Source organism: Ursus arctos, unplaced genomic scaffold (assembly GCF_023065955.2).
Source record: "Ursus arctos isolate Adak ecotype North America unplaced genomic scaffold, UrsArc2.0 scaffold_2, whole genome shotgun sequence".
NCBI classification, from domain to species: domain Eukaryota; kingdom Metazoa; phylum Chordata; class Mammalia; order Carnivora; family Ursidae; genus Ursus; species Ursus arctos.
Genome location: NW_026622874.1, coordinates 22,731,008 through 22,751,908, shown reverse-complemented (window position 1 = coordinate 22,751,908; position 20,901 = coordinate 22,731,008). Strand labels below are relative to the sequence as shown.

General features: G+C 42.4%; 1 protein-coding gene across 1 annotated transcript in view; it reads right to left on the bottom strand.

The window, feature by feature from the left end:
* Nucleotides 1-20,901, bottom strand: part of COLGALT2 (collagen beta(1-O)galactosyltransferase 2) — a 106,556-nt gene that overhangs the window by 23,432 nt on the left and 62,223 nt on the right. Inside the window, exons 3-6 of the mRNA XM_026509210.4 lie at nucleotides 20,299-20,416; nucleotides 18,127-18,261; nucleotides 13,968-14,172; nucleotides 8,402-8,521 (exon numbers count right to left, since the gene is read on the bottom strand). Of these exons, the coding sequence (XP_026364995.3) occupies nucleotides 8,402-8,521; nucleotides 13,968-14,172; nucleotides 18,127-18,261; nucleotides 20,299-20,416 (578 nt within the window). The remainder of the gene's footprint in view (nucleotides 1-8,401; nucleotides 8,522-13,967; nucleotides 14,173-18,126; nucleotides 18,262-20,298; nucleotides 20,417-20,901) is intronic.

Here is a 20,901-nt window from a genome sequence, read left to right as displayed (position 1 = left end):
TCTTCCTTAATTTTTTTTTTTTAAATCAACAAATATTGATGGAGGAGCCACCATGTACAGAGTTAGGCTTTTAAGAGAAAGAAACTTAGCATACAAACTCCTTTTTGTTCCTAATGTTGTTTGAGGAGCTGTCTGGCTCTCCCTCCTTGGGTCTTGGAGTTGGGAGGGGGTTATATTTTGAGTTCCCCTTTTCACGCTGTTGGTCTCTGTTTGGCAATCACATGGCCTACGTGGCTTTAACATTTCAGCCAGAGAGACTGCTTTTAGCCATTTTGCTTCCATCAAACATGGGAAGTCAGTGCACTCACAGGACAAGTGTCCCCCACAAGCCACAAGTGGCTGGCTCCTGAAAGCCACCATTGAGCAAAAACATGAGAAATATGTCTGGGTTTTGTTCCCGAAGACAGAGCGAAGCCACTGGGAAAGACGGAATGATACAAGTTAGACCTAAGAAATTTACTGTGCGTGGAGAAGGGATGTGTCTTTGCTTCATCAGAGTTGAAGGTCAGGTATATCCCAGCTTTGGTTTGGGGTCATTTCTGACTCCATCATTCATAATTTATCAGTCTCTCATTGAATCCCTCCCTTGACATGGTCCCTCACTGTGCCACACCACTTGAGACAATATGCTTCATTGGCTCCTGGATAGTTTCATGACCTAGGAATAATAATCAATCACAGCTACTATTATAGAGACCTTATTGTCCACTGAACTGTGGGCTACACTTTTGACATATATAATCACGGTTATTAAATTTTCACAACATATACCATGGGATAAGTATGAGTGTCCCTATTTTTACAGATAAAGAAACAAAGACTTAAACAACTTGCCCAAGGTCACAGAGCTGATAGAGCTGGTACTTGAACCTAAGTCTGACTCCTGAACCCTTAACCCCCACTCAGCCTGCCCCCAAAGCTGGTCCTTGGTAGCCATTGGCATCAAGTTGACCTTGGCAACTGAGCTGAATTCACAGGAGCTCAGGTAGCTAAGTCTTTGCACCTGGGTGACCATCACTTGAGCTTTTTCTGTAGTCTACACTGGAGCACACACCATCCAGCAGCATACAATGTACCAGCCCAGTTATGTCCCCCAAAATACTTGAGAGATTGTGCTTGTACCAAATCCCAGCTAAATTATAATCATTTAATCATAATACTAAAGTTGTCCTGAACTTCCTCAATTGCTGTAGCCACCACCATAGCTCAGATCCTCACTCACTATGATTGAGCTGGTTTTTCAAAAAATTTAATTAATTAATTTATTTTAGATAGAGAGAGCATGAGCTGGTGGGGAGGAGCAGAGGGAGAGGGAGAGGGAGAGAGAATCTTAAGTAGGCTCTACATTCAGCAGGGAGCCCAATGCTGGGCTCAGTCTCACGACCCTGAGATCATGACCTGAGCCAAAATCAAGAGTCGGATGCTTAACTGACTGAGCCACTCAGACACGTCCATGCTTGGGCTGTTTTAATATTTTTCAAACTCTCGTGCACTTAGTCTTGCCTCATTCTAACTCATTATGCAGACTATTGTCAAAATAATCTTCTCCTTCAAGCGAAATGCTGTTCTCGACAACAACGGTCACACTCAACACTTTGCAATTTGTTAAGTGCTTTCATATTCATGACATCATTTATCTTCATGTATCTTTTGGTTGTTTTTATAGATGAAGAAATTGAGACCCCCCAGATGTAGACTTGCCCAGGGTCAAATAGGGAGTAATTGGTGTCAAGATCCAATAGTGAGTGAGTGGTAAGATTATTGGACCTTCTGATTTCATGTCCAATAATCTTAATAATCTTTACCTGACATTCTGTGGCTCCAGAATGTTGTTACTGAGAACGGGCACCTGAGATCTCCCATCACCTCATGCTCTGACTTGCAAGAACTATCCCTTCATATCGCATAGAACCCATTGACTTCTTTCACTTTTACCAGATCTGGCCTCCTGTCATTCATTCCCCAATTTTCTGTACGGCCCCTAACATACGAAGTGAGTACATACATGTAGAGTGATGGGCACGGTGCTTCCCGTGAGCCTTCGCTGGTACTTCACCCTTTCTCCCACCCCACCCGAGTCCTCACTCTGCTCTCTGAAACTCTAGTCTGTAACTCATCAACTCTTTGACATTTTTAGTCCCTTACTTTCTCTGAATGTCTTTTCACCTTTTTATTTTAACTAAAACTTGGCTTTCCTTGGAGGACACTGCTTCCCTTTCACCTGTCAGAGTAGAAGCTGATTTGTCTTGTCTCCCAGACGGTTTCCCTTTCATCCCTCAAAACCCCCAGCTTCTTTGCAGTGTATGTTAGCACCGTCTGCGCCCTGGTCGTGCCCCCTCAGCCACTGACGATGACAGCCTTCGGCTCACCGTCTCGCTGTCCCTGCCATTGTTCTTAAAACTTGAGCTCATCTTCACGGGGATCCATTCGACAACCGGGCTTCTGGGGCCTGTACCAACAACCATTCTTTCGGTGACCCACTACCATGTCTGCTGCCATCACGTCTTTCATGTCCTCATGTCCGTCAGTACCCACCCTAGATTTCTTGGGCTAGCACTCTAACCGGCAGCGCCCCCTCCCCCTTGTAAAGACTCTTGATTTGCTTCCGTTGATCTTGCTTGGTAAAATCCCAATCCTGCTTAAACTTGATTATCCACTTACTCAGCCCCAAGAATACTGCAAGAGAAATTCACACAATTGTGTTGACTGAATCACTTCAAAATTAGAACCACAGATGTCACACTGGCACTCAACACTGCCAAATGATGCAACCATACTTCCATAGTAAGTTTACCTTCCCACTCTCCCGGCGGTCTGGTTTATGCCTCATCCTCTCTCCTGACACCTCCAGCATCTCTCTCCAGCTGATGGACTACATAACTCATAAAGAAAATCTTCAAAGTAGACCTAGCTTTTCCTTCTACCTCAAGTCCACAAACCCAGCTGTGTCTGTACTTACACATTCTGCCTTCCCATCTGCTAGAGTTTGTTCCCACCTCGGACAACTTCTCCAATTCTGTCCTAGAAAACAATGCCTCTTGTTTTCTCCAGACCTGAGCCTTACAACTGCCTTCTTCTCTTCTATATCATCCAGTTCTCCTTACATATTGGATCCTTCTTGTTAGTATATAAATATGCTGAAACCCTGTCTTGAAAAAAAAAAAAAAAACACAAAACAAAATAACCTCTCCTTTGATCTCTCATGCCCTTTCACCCACCATCCTATTTCTCTATCCCCATCGCAAGAAGATTCCACTTTCTCATCTCCTCCTTGTCCTCCCTTTGGCCTACTCCAGTGGGCTTGTGTCCCCATCATTGCTCTATGGTGGCTCTTATCAAGGTCATCACAGATCTTTATCTTGACAGAACCAATGTTAAATTCCTTATCCTCATTTTACTGGACTTCTCAGCCACATCTGGCTCCTTTCTGAGACACTTCGCAATTTTTCCTTCCAGCTTTTTGGCTGTTTGTCCCCCCTAGGGATCTGTCCTGTTCCCTTCCCTCTTCTCTTTCTATGATCTTTTACTAAACAAATTCATACTGTTCCATGGCTTCAAATGTCCTTTTAATGTTGATGACTTTCAAATGTCTGTCTCCAGCTGGAGTTTCGTCCCTGAACGCCAGACTCATATCCAAATATCTTAACTTCTTCGCTGAGATGTTTTTAAAATATTGTAAGCTTACATGACCAGAGCTTCCCTTCCCAAATCTTTTCACATTTCATTAAAGGGTATCCCAGGCCAAAATCCTGGTGTCATCTGGATTCCTTCCTTTCCTTTGTTAGCTGCATCCAGGTCTCTGTAAGTCCTGTTGGCTCTACCAACAAAATAAATCCTAAAGCCACCTGCTTCTCATCACCTCCCTGCTACCGCTTGCATCCCAACTGTATCTTCTCTCACCAAGAGAGAGGTACTGCTTCTCCTATACTCGAACGTCCGGACCACAGACTGAGTGAACTTTCTAAATGCATGAATCACATCATGCCACTCCATCTGCCCCACTCCACATGGAATCCCATTACTCTTAGAATAAAATCTGAATTCCTTACTGTGGCCACAAGGCTTTGAATGATTTGGACACTTCTTCCTTTATGACCTCATCTCCTTCTACTCAACTCCTCTGTACTCTGATCACACTGGCCTATTGTTCTTGGAGCATCGCAAGCTCTCCCAACAGCCTTTGTACTTTGTTGTTGTTGTTGTTGTTGTTGTTGTTGTTGTTGTGTTTTGTTTTGTTTTAAGTAGGCTCCATGCCCAATGTGGAGCCCAGTGCAGGGCTTGAAATCATAAGCCTGAGATCAAGACCTGAGCTGAGATCAAGAGTCAGACACTTAACTGACTGACCCACCCAGGCACCTCTGTAGTTCTTCCTGCTGGGAACACTCTTCCCCCAAATATTCCTGTGGCTGCTCCCTTGATATACTATCTCTCTCTGTTAGAATATAAATTCACTGATGGTGAAGCTTCTGCTGATTTTGCTCACTGCTGTATCTCCAGCATCTTGAACAATCCATGGAATATAGTAAGTGTTTAATCAGTACTCAGAGCCTGACTCTCTCTTCTAAAATCTTCCTTGCCTCCTTACTGTTTTCAGGATGGGCATTCTGTCTTACCTGTGCGATTCCAGGGCCACAACAATCAAGCCACCCCAACCCCCAATTTTTATTTACTTCTACTTTTCAAAGCCAACTCTCTTCCAGGGTGAGAATGCTTTTTGGATGATATCTTTGCTTGGTCTATTTCCTTTGCCTATTGTGCCCTCACTGTATCACTCCTTCTATTTAAACTGCACACTTCTAGCAAAGCCCAGCTTGAGAACCACCAGGACTTGAATTTCTCCCTATTCCAAATCCCAACTGCTCTTATATATGCTCTTCTTAGAAAGCACTATACTGCACCATTGGGATGTTTTTCCTGTGTCTCCAGTTAAATACATACACCCAAAACTGACTTGGTTGTAAAATGTTTTGAATCCCCAGTACCTTCATAGAGTGACTCATAGATTGTAGGAAGGCATTCAACGTTTGTACATAAATAGAATCCTTGTTCTAATGCTTCAGTTGGTGTAGTCTATTAGCAGCCATTTCTTTACTGCCCGTTGGGTTCCAGATGCTGTGCAAAATGCTTTTAACATCTGGCTCATCTTTCCTGAGGGCACTTGACAGATATGATTTCACCATTAATCCTTTTTTTTAATCCTACAGTGGCTTCCAGTTGATATTTCTGCATTATTACCTTCAAAGGTTTATTTTTCTAATTATTTTTCTTGCTCCAATTATGTTCTACTTTTTAAAATTCGGAATCTGAAATTTTAACAAAATTATAACTAAAGAAGGTAAATATAAGAAACAAATAAAATGCCATATATAAAGTGCCTAACACTAGCGTTGGTGTGCATTGGGAGATCAGTAATGATGGCTATAAATTATAGGTTCTTTTCAGGTGACTTCCACTTACGTAGCATGGTATTGTGCATGTTTGTAATTAATAATAATTGAAAACTTTATTGACAATGTGTGTGCTTCTACATACAGGGAAGCTTCTGTGCTCTCAGTTCAATGGGGAAAACAAAAGAAGACAAGGCTCTCACTGGCCCTCTCTGAGCCGACATCTACTTGGAGTCAAGTCTGATGGCCACGAAATAGTGGTGATAAGAGGACGCACATTACCAAGGGTCAAACTGAGCCCTAATAACGGCAACACTTCACTATTTTATGGAGTTGATGTCCATTATTTTGTCTGCCTCTCCCACCCCTGCAAAGTAAGTGCTATTATCCTCACTCCACAGATAAAGGAACTAAAGCTCCGAGAGGTGAATTCTCCATTCCTAAGTGACAGAGCTTGGGTTGAAATTCATTATTCTGGATTTGGGTTCAGTGCTCTCTGCAATACAGTTTTCATGCATTCCCTTATTCGTTCTTTCACTTGTTTGGTCATAGAGTCAGCACCTGTTTGTTTGGTAGCGATCATATATCATGCACTGTGCTAGGTGCTCGGGATAAAAGGCAGTAAGATACTGCCCTCGTCTAGAACATAGACAATAGGCAGAAGCAGTATGTCTTAAAGAAATTCACAAAAGAAATTCCTAAGGGCTGGTTCAAGAAATCCTGTCACAATGAACCAGCTCCCTATTCAATTCTCATTCCCTCTATGAAGGCTGGATGTTTTTAGTTCATTATCCCTATTATTCTCTATACACTTAGAGAGCAATAGTGTCTCTTGTTGCTTTCTTCAAACCCAGGGACACTGAGATGAGGCAAGACTGGATGGCTTACAAAGTACCATGCACATCAGCACACAAAGGCTGTGATGGTAGGAGTGTTCCTCTCCTCATTCCAAGTGTAGTCTGTGGACGTACTTTGCTCAGCACCACTGATGTGCTCCTGGTCTACTGAGCTGACTGATATTTTGCAAATAGAAGCTTATGTAAATACAATAGGAGAGCCTGCTATTTAAAAGGAGTTTCCTGATGAATCTTTTATTAAATTAGTATTGTCTTTCTTACTTTTGGGTCCCAACCATATTTCTTAAAAAAAAAAAAATCTCTGCTTTTTCTCTATTTCCTTCCTTCTTAGTTACTTCTCAAACACTTTGAATTCTGAGTTAGCCTTTTTGAAACCGTTCTTGTTATGGGCATTAGCTGACAAAATCCACTGGACTTCTCAGTCTTTATCTTACTTGAACTTCCTTCCACATCTCACATTGTTTTATTGAAATTCTGTGATGTCCCGTTATCTTGTTCATGAATCTCAACTCAACGTCTTTAGGCTTCATAGATCCATCTCTCCATCTACTCACTGGACATTTCAACCTAAACCCATGTATTCATTTATTCATTCAATTATTCAACACATATTTACTGGGTGCCTACTAGGTGACAGGAAAAGGACTACACCTTGAGACAAATACGATGAACAAGGCATTTACTGTCTGAAGGTGAGGAGCAGGAAATAGATATTCACGGGAAACTCGATGGGTCTAAAAATGAACTCATGATTTTTCTTTGCAAATGTCTCCTTTATTCTGTGTGCTCTCTACCATTTAAAACTCGGACAGTGATCCCAAAGCACTCAAATCAGAACTTAGAAGTTTTTCTCTGCTTCCCTTTTGCTCAGCCACAGACTCTTGGCTGAGTCCCTTCAAGCCAAGGTCACGAGGTTCTCTGAATCTCTTCCTTCCTCCCCACTCCCCCTGGTCCTGCCCGAGCTTGGATCCTCACTGTCTTGTGCCTAGTTTACCATGTAATGTCCAAAATGGTCTCTTCACCTCAGGCCTGAGACCAGCCATCCCCTGCCCCGCCCTACTCCAGTCATATTTCTGTTACCTCGAGAGAGACCTTTCTAAATCCAGATTTCAGTCAGACCTTTCTCTGCTAAAAAATCTCTTCAAGAGTTCCCCTCCTTTCAGGAAAAGTCCAAACACCTTCTTATGCATTAGAGGTCCTTCTGGCTGGACTCCTGCCCACTTTCCAGCCTCACTTTCTGCTCTGCCTCCCCAGCTATCTCCACTGCCCCCTCCCATCCTTCACTCCCGTGATGAACAACAGAATTTCTCAGATGCTGCGTGAAAATGAAGCACAAATATTCCGTCCTCTGGGAAGCCGTTTCCAGCATCCTCCCCTAGGCAGAGCTTATCCATTACCTTCTCCTTGAGCCACCAGTGCACATTATCCATCATAATTAGTACAGCAACTGATTATTGAGAATTTACTGATTCTGACATCATGCTAGACCCAGAGGCAATAATGATGCAGTGTTTAAGGGCATGACCTTTGTACATTGCAGCATTGATTCAAGTCCCAATCTGTCATTTGTTTAGTAAAATGATCTAGGGCAAGTGGCTGACACTCTCTCTACCTCCACTTCTTCATCCGTGATATGGGGATAATAAAAACCCTTTCATTGATTGTTGTAAGGATTAATGAGTCTATGGACCAAAAAATGCTCAGCCCAGTATGTATTACATGATAAGCTATTATTGAAGTCATAATTATTGTTATTGGACTTTTTATATATATCACAGAGAATTTGCCCCCAAGCCCTAAGTTTTTATCTCCACTTCACAACTAAGGAGGTTAGATCGCTTTTCCAAAGTCACATAATTAGAAAGCAGTAAAAGTTTAGAGTTTAAGTCCACACCCCAAAACGCCATTCGAACCCTCATGACCTTGTGTGAGATGTATTTACTGTGTACCCAGCTCGCCACCTGGCTCGGAAGCTCCCAAAGGGCAGACATTGTCATATTCGTATGTCGTATAGGAGAAGTTCAAGAATGAATGAATGTTTCAGCCAAGGCAGACTGATGGCTGTGAGATCTCAGTCCTGGGAGAGGGGAAGAGTGGCTGGTACGGCCACGGTGGCAAGGGAACCTGAGCCGTCCCCCAGGCTCCGGGGTCACTCACTCATCGCTTCTATCTGCACGTGGACGAGGTTCTCGATTTCCTCCTGCAGGGTCTGCTGGGGCTTCAGGGGGATGGGCAGGTAGCCATAATGCTCTCGGTTGCAGAGGTACATCTGGATGCCTGAGGACCCAAGAGACCAACAAAAGCAACCAATCAGAAAACACCGTTCTTAGCTCCCTAGAGACAAAGAAGGGGGGGCAAGCTTGGACTGTGGCTGAAGCTGAGCTGGGCTCGGAAACCAAACAGTAGTTGTTTCAGACACTGTCTGTAGACCTCAAAAATTCTCTTTATTAAGAAAATTTAACACAGCATTGGGGACTAATAAAAACCGTGGGCCATTCTTCAGCTCAGAGGAAATTGATTTTTTTCTCTCCGAAGAAAAAGCATACTCGTGGTCTGAAATGAAGCACTACAGGCATGAAGGGATCAAAAGGAGGCAAGGAATTCCCATTCCAGAGAACAGAATGGAACACTGTAATCCGCCTACAGGAAATAACAAGAAAATGAGGAATAAAATCCACATTTGATATGAAAGCAAACAGGAAAATCCTGCGAGGCTGACAGATTATTAAAGCTAAATCTAGGCATACGGAGAACAAAAAACAAAGGAAATTTAGAAGTCTCCATGGCCTTCCATGGTTTTATTTCTTCTCTTAGCAGGCGTGCAGTGGGAGTCAACCAACAGACGTGAAACTTGTATAACAGATTCATAAAAGGACGAAAGTCCTGGTAAGAACCTTCAGTGTGACGATATCAGAAAAATGCCCCAGCCCCCTTGTATTCAGCACTGGGTTTCCAGGCCCCACATGGCTAATTCCAAGAGTTGTACAGCATCTCTGTTTAACCAGACAGCTAGCAGTATAGGAATCAAGACGGTCTCACAGAGATCCAACAATTGGCAGTTCTGCCTAATGAAAAGTCTGCTTAGTTCAAAGGATGAGTCTGCCAAACTCTGGTCATGGGTCCAAGCTTCTGATCAGTTAATTGCTGTAGTCATCTACGCTTTCCAGAGACAGAATTACCTGCATAGTGACTTCTCTGTGTTGTGCAGATGACATTTCCTCCAGTCAGCTCGATCACCTGCCAAATCAGGTGAAGCTCTCCCAGGGCATTAACAGAGAAGAACGGGGGAAAGAAAAGGGCCTTTATCCTCCCCTTTACTGAATCTGGCTCAAATCAGGGCTTGTCCAGCACATGCTGTCACTTCTCTTGCTTCACCAAGTGAACTCACTAACTCTGTTTGCCCACATGAATGCTTCTGAGGAGCTGCGAGCCAAACGTAGCCTCTTGCAAAGTCATGATGAGATGAGGAAATGGAAGGAAAGTGATTTCATGCTTCGGTGACCTCTCGATCTTAATTAGGTAAATCATTTTACCATTCACCTTCCCAAAGCTTCAGTAAAAAGGGGAGATGAGACCTAGCCAAGCTGTCCATCAAATGTGGAGGGACAAGAAAGGCATTTTCACACAGGCAAGGTCGTAAGTATTTACTGACCATCACGCTTTCTCAAAAAGTGACTGGATCATGCGGGAGAAAGAGAAGGGGACAAGTAAAGGGAAGAAAAAGAGGAGGGGGCAGATCATGGAAAACAAGGAAGACCTGAGACATGACTGACAGAGACATCCACGTGGGAGGGATGGGAACGCCTCCCGGGTTGGGGTTGATAGGTGTGGCCCCACTCAGATGCGAGTGCATCAGAAGTCTCCAGGAGAGACATCTTCACAAACGTGCAAAAAGAACATCTGAAAAATCAGACCATTCTAAGAGAGGTTTTAGACAATTAGGGCTTAGTTTTCGATTGTATTGGGAATGATAAAACTAAGCAAAAAAAAAAGTCAATTTTTAAGTTAATTATGGAAGGCAAACTAACCATAGTCTATAAGTGGCTCAGCTTGGAATTAGGTTTGCACAACTCTATTATTTTTTTCTTTTTTAATTTTTAAAAATTTTTAAATTTAAATTCAATTGGCCAACACATAGTACATCATTAGTTTTTGATGTAGTGTTCAATGATTCATTAGTTGCTTATAACGCCCAGTGCTCGTCACATAACTCTAACAACAAAAACATTGGCCATGATCTATCTTAAATCACCATGTAATTCTGCCGAGAGGGCAGGGTGTTGGGAAGAACGTGTTTGCACTGAGGGAGCACAGGGAGGAGAGAGGGCTAACTCCTCATCTTCTGTAGTGATCCGTCAGTAGATAATGCCTCAAGCAAAACCGGAGAATCAAGAAGTAGCAACACGAGCATATTATTTAGAAAGACAGATATAATATTATACGTCTACCATCAGAGTTAAAAGTGTCTGTCTTCTAGAAGAGGGGAATGATGGTACGGGGGGGTGATGTGTAGGGGACTTCTAATTTTATGGTAAATCTTGAGGACTCTTTGAACTCCTTCAACTACTTACATGGATAATTTGATAGAAACATAAAAATTTTAAAAGGACATGTGTTGATAATTAAAGTCTATAAAGGAATCTGGTACTCTCAGTGAAAGCTACTTCTGGAGAAAACAATTTTTTTCCCTTTGGAAAAGAATGGTAAATAGAACTAAACCTTGAAGCTCTGTACTTGTGAAAATATCAGATGCTTTCTTGTACTCACATAATACCTTAACATGGCAAATTGATATGCTTATTTTTAACCTTGGTGATGACGAAAGGTGATGACAAATCAGATATGATTTGTCCAAGGTCACACATTAAGTCATTAGCATGAAAACTTTGTCCCTAAAGATCCAAAGCCAAGTATCTTTCTATCTGCCCAGGGTTCTGAAGCCAAGTCTCAGAACCAGTAATAATGAGTTGTTCTCGCACACGGGAGGCACTTTGGTTGCCACCAGTGCCATTCAGGAGGCAGATCTGCCTTCCCATCACCACAGCTCTTGCCATTTTTGACTCAACAGCAGGCATTCGGAAGATGACTGGCCGGCGCCAGAGATGGCTCCTGTGGCCATGATACAAAGCCCACATCCCTGGCCACAATGGGACGTGAACTCCTGACCTTGGCTTCATTATAGCCACAGAGACTCATCTATGACCCTGTGCTCTCCTCTGGAGCTAGATCAGCAGCCACACCCCAGCACACCAGCACACTTGGATTGCCCCACTCACTCATCACGCCACATGTGGCAATGACTGGAGTCAGAGGTGAAAGGTTAAGGATCAAGGTCTGCAGTTAGACGGTCCCGCTGGGTATGTGCAGACTCTTTATTGCCTTTTGGACATTTAACAAATGATGCTTTCATGGGTGAAACACAGCTAAGGAGCTTCTCAGACTGAGAACAAGAGAACAGAAATCATCTTTCATTAAGACTCTTGCAAGGGAGAAGGAAAGTGTTTTGCTTTGAATCTTCGAAAGGCAAAGCTTCTGTGGGCCACATGAGACTCCCAGGCTCATTCTTGTCTCTCCTGGAAATACTTCAAAAGAAGTTCAAGTTCCACCTTGGAGCCACAGGACTGTCAGGAAAGCTTTTTCATTTCCCCCAAATGACAGTGATTCTTTCCTGCTTGACCCCTGATGTGTTCATGGTTTATACCACTGGTGTGACCCTCAGCTCTCCCTGCTTCACAACTACTACTCATGTTTCCACGTGTAAAGACCTTATCTCCCCAAGTAACACAGAGCCTGACACGATGCCAGGCATGAAGGCAAGGCCTAGAGTATTGATTCCCTCTCCTTTCTTTTCTACCTCTTGTCTCCCCAGTTGAATCACCAAATAGCTTTGGGCCTCTCCACCTGTTTTCAATGTCCTGGGAAAGCCTATGGGAGTCTGACCCATAACAAATAAAGTCTGAGTGAACAGGCCAAGCAAAGGACAGAGCTGAAAAATTCCTATCCAGCCTGTGTCACTCTTCCAGCCCCAAATCCAGTTCTTGGTTTAAAAAATACATCCTAATAATTGAGTGCATGGGTCACAATAATACCTTATGCACTATCAAAGAGGACTCTGTTAGACAAGGGCCATTATTGTAATTGTGAATAGTTCACTTTCTTGGAACTTCCTCACTACAAGCTTGGAAGCAAAGGGACTGGCACAACCCAAAGGAATGAGAAGGTCCCGAGTCTGCTTCCCATCCTGCAGAAGTCAGAGCAAATCACAGACCAAGTTAAAAGAGGCAGTTTCCATTAACATCGACCCAAGAACCTTCATGGAAACTCCCAGTCCAGATGAGGATATGAACCCTGCTGTTGCCTTGACACAGGGCTCAAGAATGCCTACACCCAGCTAAATGGCTCTAGCAGCCAAGGGAAAATAATCAGCCTTCCACATTTCCACCAAAATTCTCATTCCTACCAAGTCTACAACTGATGAGTGGGACACCAATGGCTTTAAAGATGGCCTTATGTGTGAGCTGTAGCTTGAGTTTGTATCAATATTCTCACCTGCCAGCAACCTGCCTCAGTTGCCTAGGGTCCTGATCGCATCCCCCCTAATGTATATGATGACAGCAGTTTATTCACCATCTGCCTGGTGTCTGAGCTCACTTTTGCTAGTGGTGAAGTGGCACGTTTCTGGCTCGTGGGTAATGGGACTTCTCTCAGGAAGGTGAATGATCTTGAGAATACAGCTTTGCTTTAGGAATGTCATGTACCTTCCTGCTGAGTTGCCGTCATGAATGAAAGCCTCCCTGACAGCACATGCAGGGTGACACAAGAGAAATCACTTACCCTCCTACTGACTTGCCTTCCTCAAAAAGCCTACGGGCCCCACCGGAATTGCTTCCCAGTGGTTCTTAAAAGACTCTGGCTCTGCCTTTCCTTCCATGGGGACTGTGGCAGAGACTGCTGGTCCCCTCCATAGATCTGTCCCCTCCTCCCTTAGAGTAAGAGAACTGGGGCTCTAGACTGCATAGAATAAAGAGCACATTCTGGGCCCTGCTTCCAGCTACGTGCTGACCTGTGACTAAGTTCTGGCTAAGGGGATATGCATGAAGTGACATGTTCAACTCCATAAATGAAGGAGTGCCCTTCCCTCTCCAGCTTTTACTCAATGGCTAGAATGCATCCATACCGATGAGATATCTTGGGCCATCCAGTTAGGGACGATACTCATGGAGGATGGAGAAGCAATGGAGAAGGAGCCGGGGGCTCTGAAAACTTTGGGGAACAGAGCCACTCCGCCAGCTCAGACTTTTAAAAAAACGATAAACTTCTATTTTTAAAGTCTGCGGTCTTTGCCAGTGTTGTCTTGAGCTTCTGTCAGTTTTCTAATTAATAAAAAATTCCTATAGTGAACAAAACGATGCAGCAGCACCACAGAGAATCAACCACCCGCTCACGGCTGCCCCGCCGGCACTGCGTCCCCAGCACGCAAAAAAAAAAAAAAAAAAAAAGAGAGAGAGAGAGAGGATTTCTGAGGAAGGGCCGGCCTTGGTTTCTTGGTCACTGGTGCTCACAGGGACAGCAACAGAGGGTCCTGAATTGCAAACAATTCTCTTTAATACTACCTGAAAGAAAAGGTTTATATAGGACTATTTTATACAAAGATGTACAAAACACAGGAGCTGGTTAGTTGCAGTGTTTCCATGGTGACAGCACAACTGAACACAATCGGTACCTGCTTGCCTGCTGGAGAAGGCAAAGACGATGATGTCATCAAAGGTCCAGGTATAGTCCTGGTGCGGGGGATAGAACATCAGCTTGTCGGAGGCTTCCTTCCTGAGGTCAATTAGGAATGTGGAGTGAACCATAGGGACGGGAAAGCAGCCCAACCTCTTCCATTCTCTGATCTGAAGGTAGTCTGGGGTGCGTTTATAGAAGCCCTGGAAAAAAGAAATAGGTGGGCTTTGTTCTCTGATCTGAGGCCTTCATCTTTCCCAGTCTTCCGCTAGGCTGCTTCCGTCCAAGCCACCACCAGTTAAGCAGAAGTCCCCAAGCAAAGTCACTTCCACTTTTCTTATCTGGGCCTGAACATTTCCAATAGAGCTCAAGAAATGTTATTTGCATAGAAAATCATACTTAAAGGGTCTTGTTATCAGAAATAATTTTGGTTTCAGCCTATCTCTGGATTTAATGATCTCATAAAAGTATATTTTATGTTGACGTATGATTGAATGTGAAGTCTAAGTACTAAGAGGTAGTGGAGCAGAGCAGGTAAAAGCACAGCTTTTGGTGTCTGGCTGCCCAAGTTCAAATTCTATCTCAGCAACTTATTGTCTGGAGGTACCAGTCAGGTGACTCAACTTTGCTGTGCCTATTCTCCCATCTGTAAACCAAGATTGATGGCATGGTCTACTCCACGGGGTTGCCTGTAAAAATTAGGCAAGGTAAAATCTGAAAAATGCTTAGAATAGGGACTAGCACCAAGAAAGCATCAAAAAATATTGGCTAAGGAGCACCTGGCTGGCTCAGTTATTAAGCATCTGCCTTCGGCCCAGGGCGTGATCCCAGGGTGCTGGGATCGAGGCCCACATCGGGCTCCCTGCCCCACTGGCAGCCTGCTTCTTCCTCTCCCACTCCCCCTGCTTGTGTTCCCTCTCTTGCTGGCTGTGTCTCTCTCTCTCTGTCAAATAAATAAATAAAATATTTAAAAAATATATTGGCTAAGATTAAAATTACTACTTTAGGTGGCTAAGATTTTTCATGAAATGTGCAGTGCTTAAACATACAAACACGGTCCTTCAGTGCAGTTACTTATTCAATATTCTGGTGAAGCCGCCACTGCTCCACACTCTTTTGGGGAGTCTCCTTTTGAAAGTTCTTTCTGGATGGGCACATAGGACAACCAACCTTCTTACTCTGTGGTGTTGAACACACTGGTTTGGAATAACCCAGCTTGTTTTCCCCCCAAACTTAACCGCTCATTCAGAAACCATCTACTGAGGACTTGCCATGTGCCAGGCAGTGTTTAGATGCTGGAGACTGAGCAGTAAGTAGGCCTCCCCGGTCTCAGCCCTCACGAAGCACGGCGTCCACGGGAGCCGACACTCCAGCGGCACCAGTTATAACTTGACTATTGCCAAAGCTCAGCTCTGTTCCAGAAAAGATGAAGATGCACGATGTATGTATGAAGATGTTAAATGTATGTGGAAGCTTTGAAAGGCATTTCCAAAAATGTTCTAGGCGACAGCAGGCTCATGGAATGAGTGTGAGCCAGCGCCCTGAAGGGCACGATACTCCGTGGACAGAGAACTTGTCGCATGCTCATCGATCAGTCGCCTTGTTTTATGGTCACATTTTCTGTTGTGATGTTAGTACCCCCGCATTAGGCACTGGAGCCTCTTCTATCCCTCTGACATTTCCTTCAGGGTCTAGGTAGGTATTCTAGCTGAGCCCCCCCTAACACCGACCACATAATAACGTAGAAGGATCACAAATTAACAACTTAAAAGATGTGAGGGGTAGAGTCCTCGTAACCTTCCTTTAACTATTTGATCTCAGCCCATGCTTAACCTCTTTGAGCTGACTTTCTTCTCCTGAAAAATGGGATAACAGCTGATTGGTCTATCTCACAGGGTTGTAGAATGGTTCACCTGTGATAAGGTCTCTGAAGATATGTTGACAACTGTAATTCATTATATGAAGTAGTATTATTGCTACAATGTTCTACTAGCCTTTAACTTAAGGATTGCTGAACATCCTTCAATTTATGAGCATCCTTCCAAGGGATAAAGGACACACTGGTTCTTTGAAGGACTGCCTGAGAACGCATGTCAAATACAAAGTTCTAGACTACTTAGGAACAATATGTTCAGAATGAGAAGTTTGGAAAACTCAGGACGATGAATCATTGAATATCCTGAGGGTGAGCAGAAAGAAGCAGAGAAAATGAGAGAGAGAGAGAGAGAATGAATATGCCTCCTGAAGACAGGTGTAGGTGATGATGTGTCTTTTTTGACAAAAAATGAATGTTGTTGGTAATAAATCATTCCTGTTCTTGGCCAGACAACACCAGGGTCATTCTATTTTGGATGTGTTTAAAGGCTCTGGAAACCAGGGCCTGCCTTTAGCTAATGAAGTCATTGGCTGTTTCTGGTCCTACCCTAGCAGAAGCCTGACTTAGGATGGTAGAAAGCCAAAAAAAAAAAAAAAAAAAAAGATAGAAAAAATTAGAATTGCCCCTAAGTTGCTCTCTATTTTACTGTGCAAAATAAGTGAGCACATTTCTCCTGTTTGCTTTTAATGATTAAAGCAAATAAGGAGATAATAAAAACCTAGAGGCTGTAGTTACTATGGTAATCCACCCGTTTTCCTGGTGTCAACACGTAACTCATTAAAAACGGCCCTCGAGTGATTCCACCATGGGAAACACCGTGGATTATTAACTGAGAGTGCATGAATTTAAATGAACTTTATAAAATGTTCTCTCCCGAAGGAACTCAATGTCTTTTATAAATATGAACTTAATGTCTCCTTAAAAGAGATGTGGATAACATGCATTCAAGATCTCTGGGAACTGCAGGAAATAATTGTAACCAAAGAGGAATGGCTCATCCAGCAGTGTGCTAGCCCTGCTGTTAGTTAAATTTTCAGAAATGTTGCAAGCCAGTTGACATTTTGGTAGCTTAAAATCTGTTTTTAAGAAATCATGTTAATTCCCACCATTCTGAAATACCACAGATGGTAGCTTTGCATATTTTTTGCCATTATATCACCAAGTGGCTACACTGCAATTATTTACCTTTCCCTCACTTCGACAACATTGAAGTTGTTTACATGGTGGGAGTACCTTATCAGGGCGTTTCCCCCACAGAGAGCCAGTTATTAAACATTTATCAGCACGCCACTGGACTCCTGCATCCAAAACCAAACCAAATATAAAAGAGGAACTCAAAATTTATCCCTTTGAGCATGCGAACACATTTAACAATTTTTCCTCCTTTAGCTCAGCCTTATTCCGTATTGATATATACTACATTGACTGGTTTCTCTCTTTAATGTATCTAATTTATTAACTAGAGAATTAAAAATACAAGCACCAGAAGCATTCATTGTAACAGAGTTCTCGACTTTGAAGATTTTACAAAGGAAAAAAGAGATGATGGAAATTTAAAATTTTGTTTTTCTCTTGAATTTTGTAAAAACCAGCTACCATAGCAGCTCTGATTATTAGGTGTCTTTGGAAATAAATTTGGCAACATATATCAAAGGTCATCAAAATATTTATACTCTTCAACTCAGGAATTCTACTTCTAAGAAGCTATCCTAAGGACATAATATTAAATACAGAAAAATGTACATTAATCATCATGGTCATTATAATAGTTCAAAGTTGCAAACAACTTGAATAATTTCAAACTAAGAGAAAGGGTAAGTAATTTGCATTATAGCCACTTGATGATATAGTTATTAGCAACACGCTGTTATCCATGATGTCAGCATGGTGGGGAGTCACATAATTTTTTTTACTTTTTTCCAGTGCCAAATTTTTCTATAGTGTTCTAATGTTTTAATACCAAAAAGTACTATTTTTTTTTTTAAATCTCAGAATCTGAGAGGGCAAAAGTACAAATATCAGTAAGCTTTATTGGTTAAGTTAAAGCTTCCAAGGCTAAGCTCATTAGAATATTTTCTTCATCATTCATTAATACAAAAGAGCTCACTGGATTATGCATTGGATATGGATTTCCCTCCTTTCCTGAACATGGTTACTCCTCTACTACCATGACACGCACGTTTCAAGGGAGGAAGTGAGGAAAAAGATGAATGCGGCCATGGTGGACATATGGGTGCCTTATTAGAACCCACTGCCTTAATCCATCAGCCAGAAGACTTGCCTGAGGTGTGATTCCGCACCAGAAATTAGAGTACAGGCCCCGAGACTCCAGCATGGGTGCCACAATGGTTTTGTTTTCTGCAATCATTAGATTGAGGGTCTGTGGATTAGTCAGGAAGTTGTCAACATCTATGAACTAGGAAAAGAAAAGGATAATATCAGGTGAAAAAGTACTTTTCAGTATTGGGTTCAAGACTAACCCAGCACTTCTGAAAGATCACAGAAACTTGCTCATGAGACATGGAACCAGTTCTTTATGTTCTCCTTACTGAAACTTGTTGAAGATGGATGGCGTTCATTCGGGCAAAATACATTAGACTCACATGTCTAGCTCTGCGTAAGGCACCAGGCAATAAATTGATGTTACCATACCGGGTACACACTCAACCAGCACCCAACCCACACCTTGGTTAGTGGTTATTAACCACTAACAGCTCCCAAGAGCTCTTAAAGATTCATACAAAAACACTCATTGAGGGCCCAGCCTAAGTACAAATGAACAGACTTATTTAGGTTGTCCATAGTAATGCCAAAATGGCCCAAAACAGATCCATTCATGCCATTTTAATGTTACAAGTAGAATTTTTGTTGAATGCGCATTATATCAACTCAGGAAGCTTTTCTCTCTCTTAGCAGAAGTCCATGTTAACACTGATTCATACATAGGGATAGTTTAACAATAGATTCTCTTATATAAAATAAATAATCTCACGGAACTGTATACTTAAAAAAATTAAAATGATAGGTTTTATGTTACTTATATTTTACCACGCATACACAAATAACCAGAAGCTTTCATTCTTAGGATAGTCAATCTGTTCACCCAAAAATGTGAGACTCAGCATTTGTATGTTTCAATGACATTTAAACAGCTTTATGATGTTAAATATCATCAACTTGAAAACATACATGAAATTATGGCATGTGTGATAAATTATTGGGCTGATTTTTGTTGTGGTTATGGGCTGGGGATGGACATAGGTCAAAAGTATTCCTTTTAGGAATCAGAGTTTAGTGATGGAGAGCAGACAGTGACAAGTCTAATGAAACCATATTGTCTTTGCTTTATTGGTGTTATTTCTAGTACTGTAGTGGAAAATGCTCACCAAAAAAATTAAATGGATTTTGGGGGCTACAGATGAGGAACTCGATTCCCATAAACTTGTGAAGAAAAAAGCCCCTGTCAGAAAGGAAAATGAGGACTGTAGCAACTTGCTGCCTAGGAAGCTGTCCTCCTTTCCAATTAAGTTAGGTTCCTAGAGGACAAGGACAGAAGATAACACTGGTTCCTAATCATTAAGTCCAGCATTTTTCTGGGCCACTACCAAAGTTTTACGAAAAGTGATGGAACCTCTCCATAGAGAGAAATTCTCCATGAGAACCCAACATAACTTAGGAGCAACCAAGAAGCCAAGCAAGAGAGGTCATTTCCCTGCCAGGGCTGCAAGGCCCTGACTGTGCCTTTAACTGGGCCATTTCTCAGGGTTGTTTGTGAAGCTGGTAACCTTGAAAGATGAGGTAACACATTTTCCCAGAGAAAGAGCAGGTTTGCTTACTGCTTACTATACAAGCAGTGGGTTCCCCGAGCTCTGGGTTCCTCAGCTGTGACACAAAACCTCTGTACACAGAGCATCCATCTGAGCCCATGACAACACCTGTGAGAAGTAGGGGTCAGGGGAACTGCCACAAGCATGCTGGTGGAATGCTACTTACTGTAAGTAATACTCCATTGTCTCTTAAAAAAAGGGGGATGACATTCCCCCAAGTCACCAAGGAACAAAAGGGAATGGAGTTTTGGAGCTGTTAATTTGAATCTTTTTTTATATAATTAATTTCTTACATCTGAAAAAAATTTCTAAAGAGTTATTAAGAATCTTCCCTAATAAATCTTTTTTAGAAAGCAGGGGGCGGGGTGCACCTGAGTGGCTCAGTCAGCTAAGCCTCTGACTCTTGGTTTTGGCTCAGGTCTTGACAGGTCTTGATCTTAGGGTTGTGAGTTCAAGCCCCATGTTGGGTTCCATGCTGGGCGTGGAGCATACTTAAAAAAAAAGATAGGGGAGTTGGTTCTTAAACAAAAGGTTGTTTTAATAGCTCCCACAGTCTTAAGTTTTGGACAATTGATTTGGACACATTCTAGATAACAGCTGTCAAGAAATCAAACATCTTTTTTTACCAGAATGTAGTCTGACCATTTTTCCCTCGCAGTTCGAAGGGCCGCCTGCCGTAGTTTCATCACATGGGCAAACCGGGAGCCTGGCCAATGCTTTGGTCCAATTTCATCAGGGTAAGATCTAAAATAATAATAATAATAACAATAATAGCTTAAAATTATTGAATGCCTATATATTCCAGGGTCTGTCCTAAATGTTTATATGCACTAATTCATTTCAACTTCCATCAACCTTAGGGGGTAGGTACTGCTATTGTTATCATCTTCCTCATATTACAGATAAGGAAGCAGAGATTAAGTAACTTGTGGCTTACTGTACACATATGAAATATTTTAGTGGTTTCTAAGAAGAACCTTACAAGGTTAGTACCACCATTCTCTTCATTTCACAGATGAGGAAATTGGCGCAGAGTGGTCAAGTCATTTTCCTAATGCTACACGCTAATAAGGGACACAGTCAGAATTTAAATCCAGGCATACCCCCAAAACTCATGTTCCTAAGCACTTATTAATATATTTTGCCATCAAATAAATTTAAAAATTTTACAGCATAAAAATATGAGTTTCCCAGAAAAAAACGCCAAAGTTTAAATTTACTTGATCAAG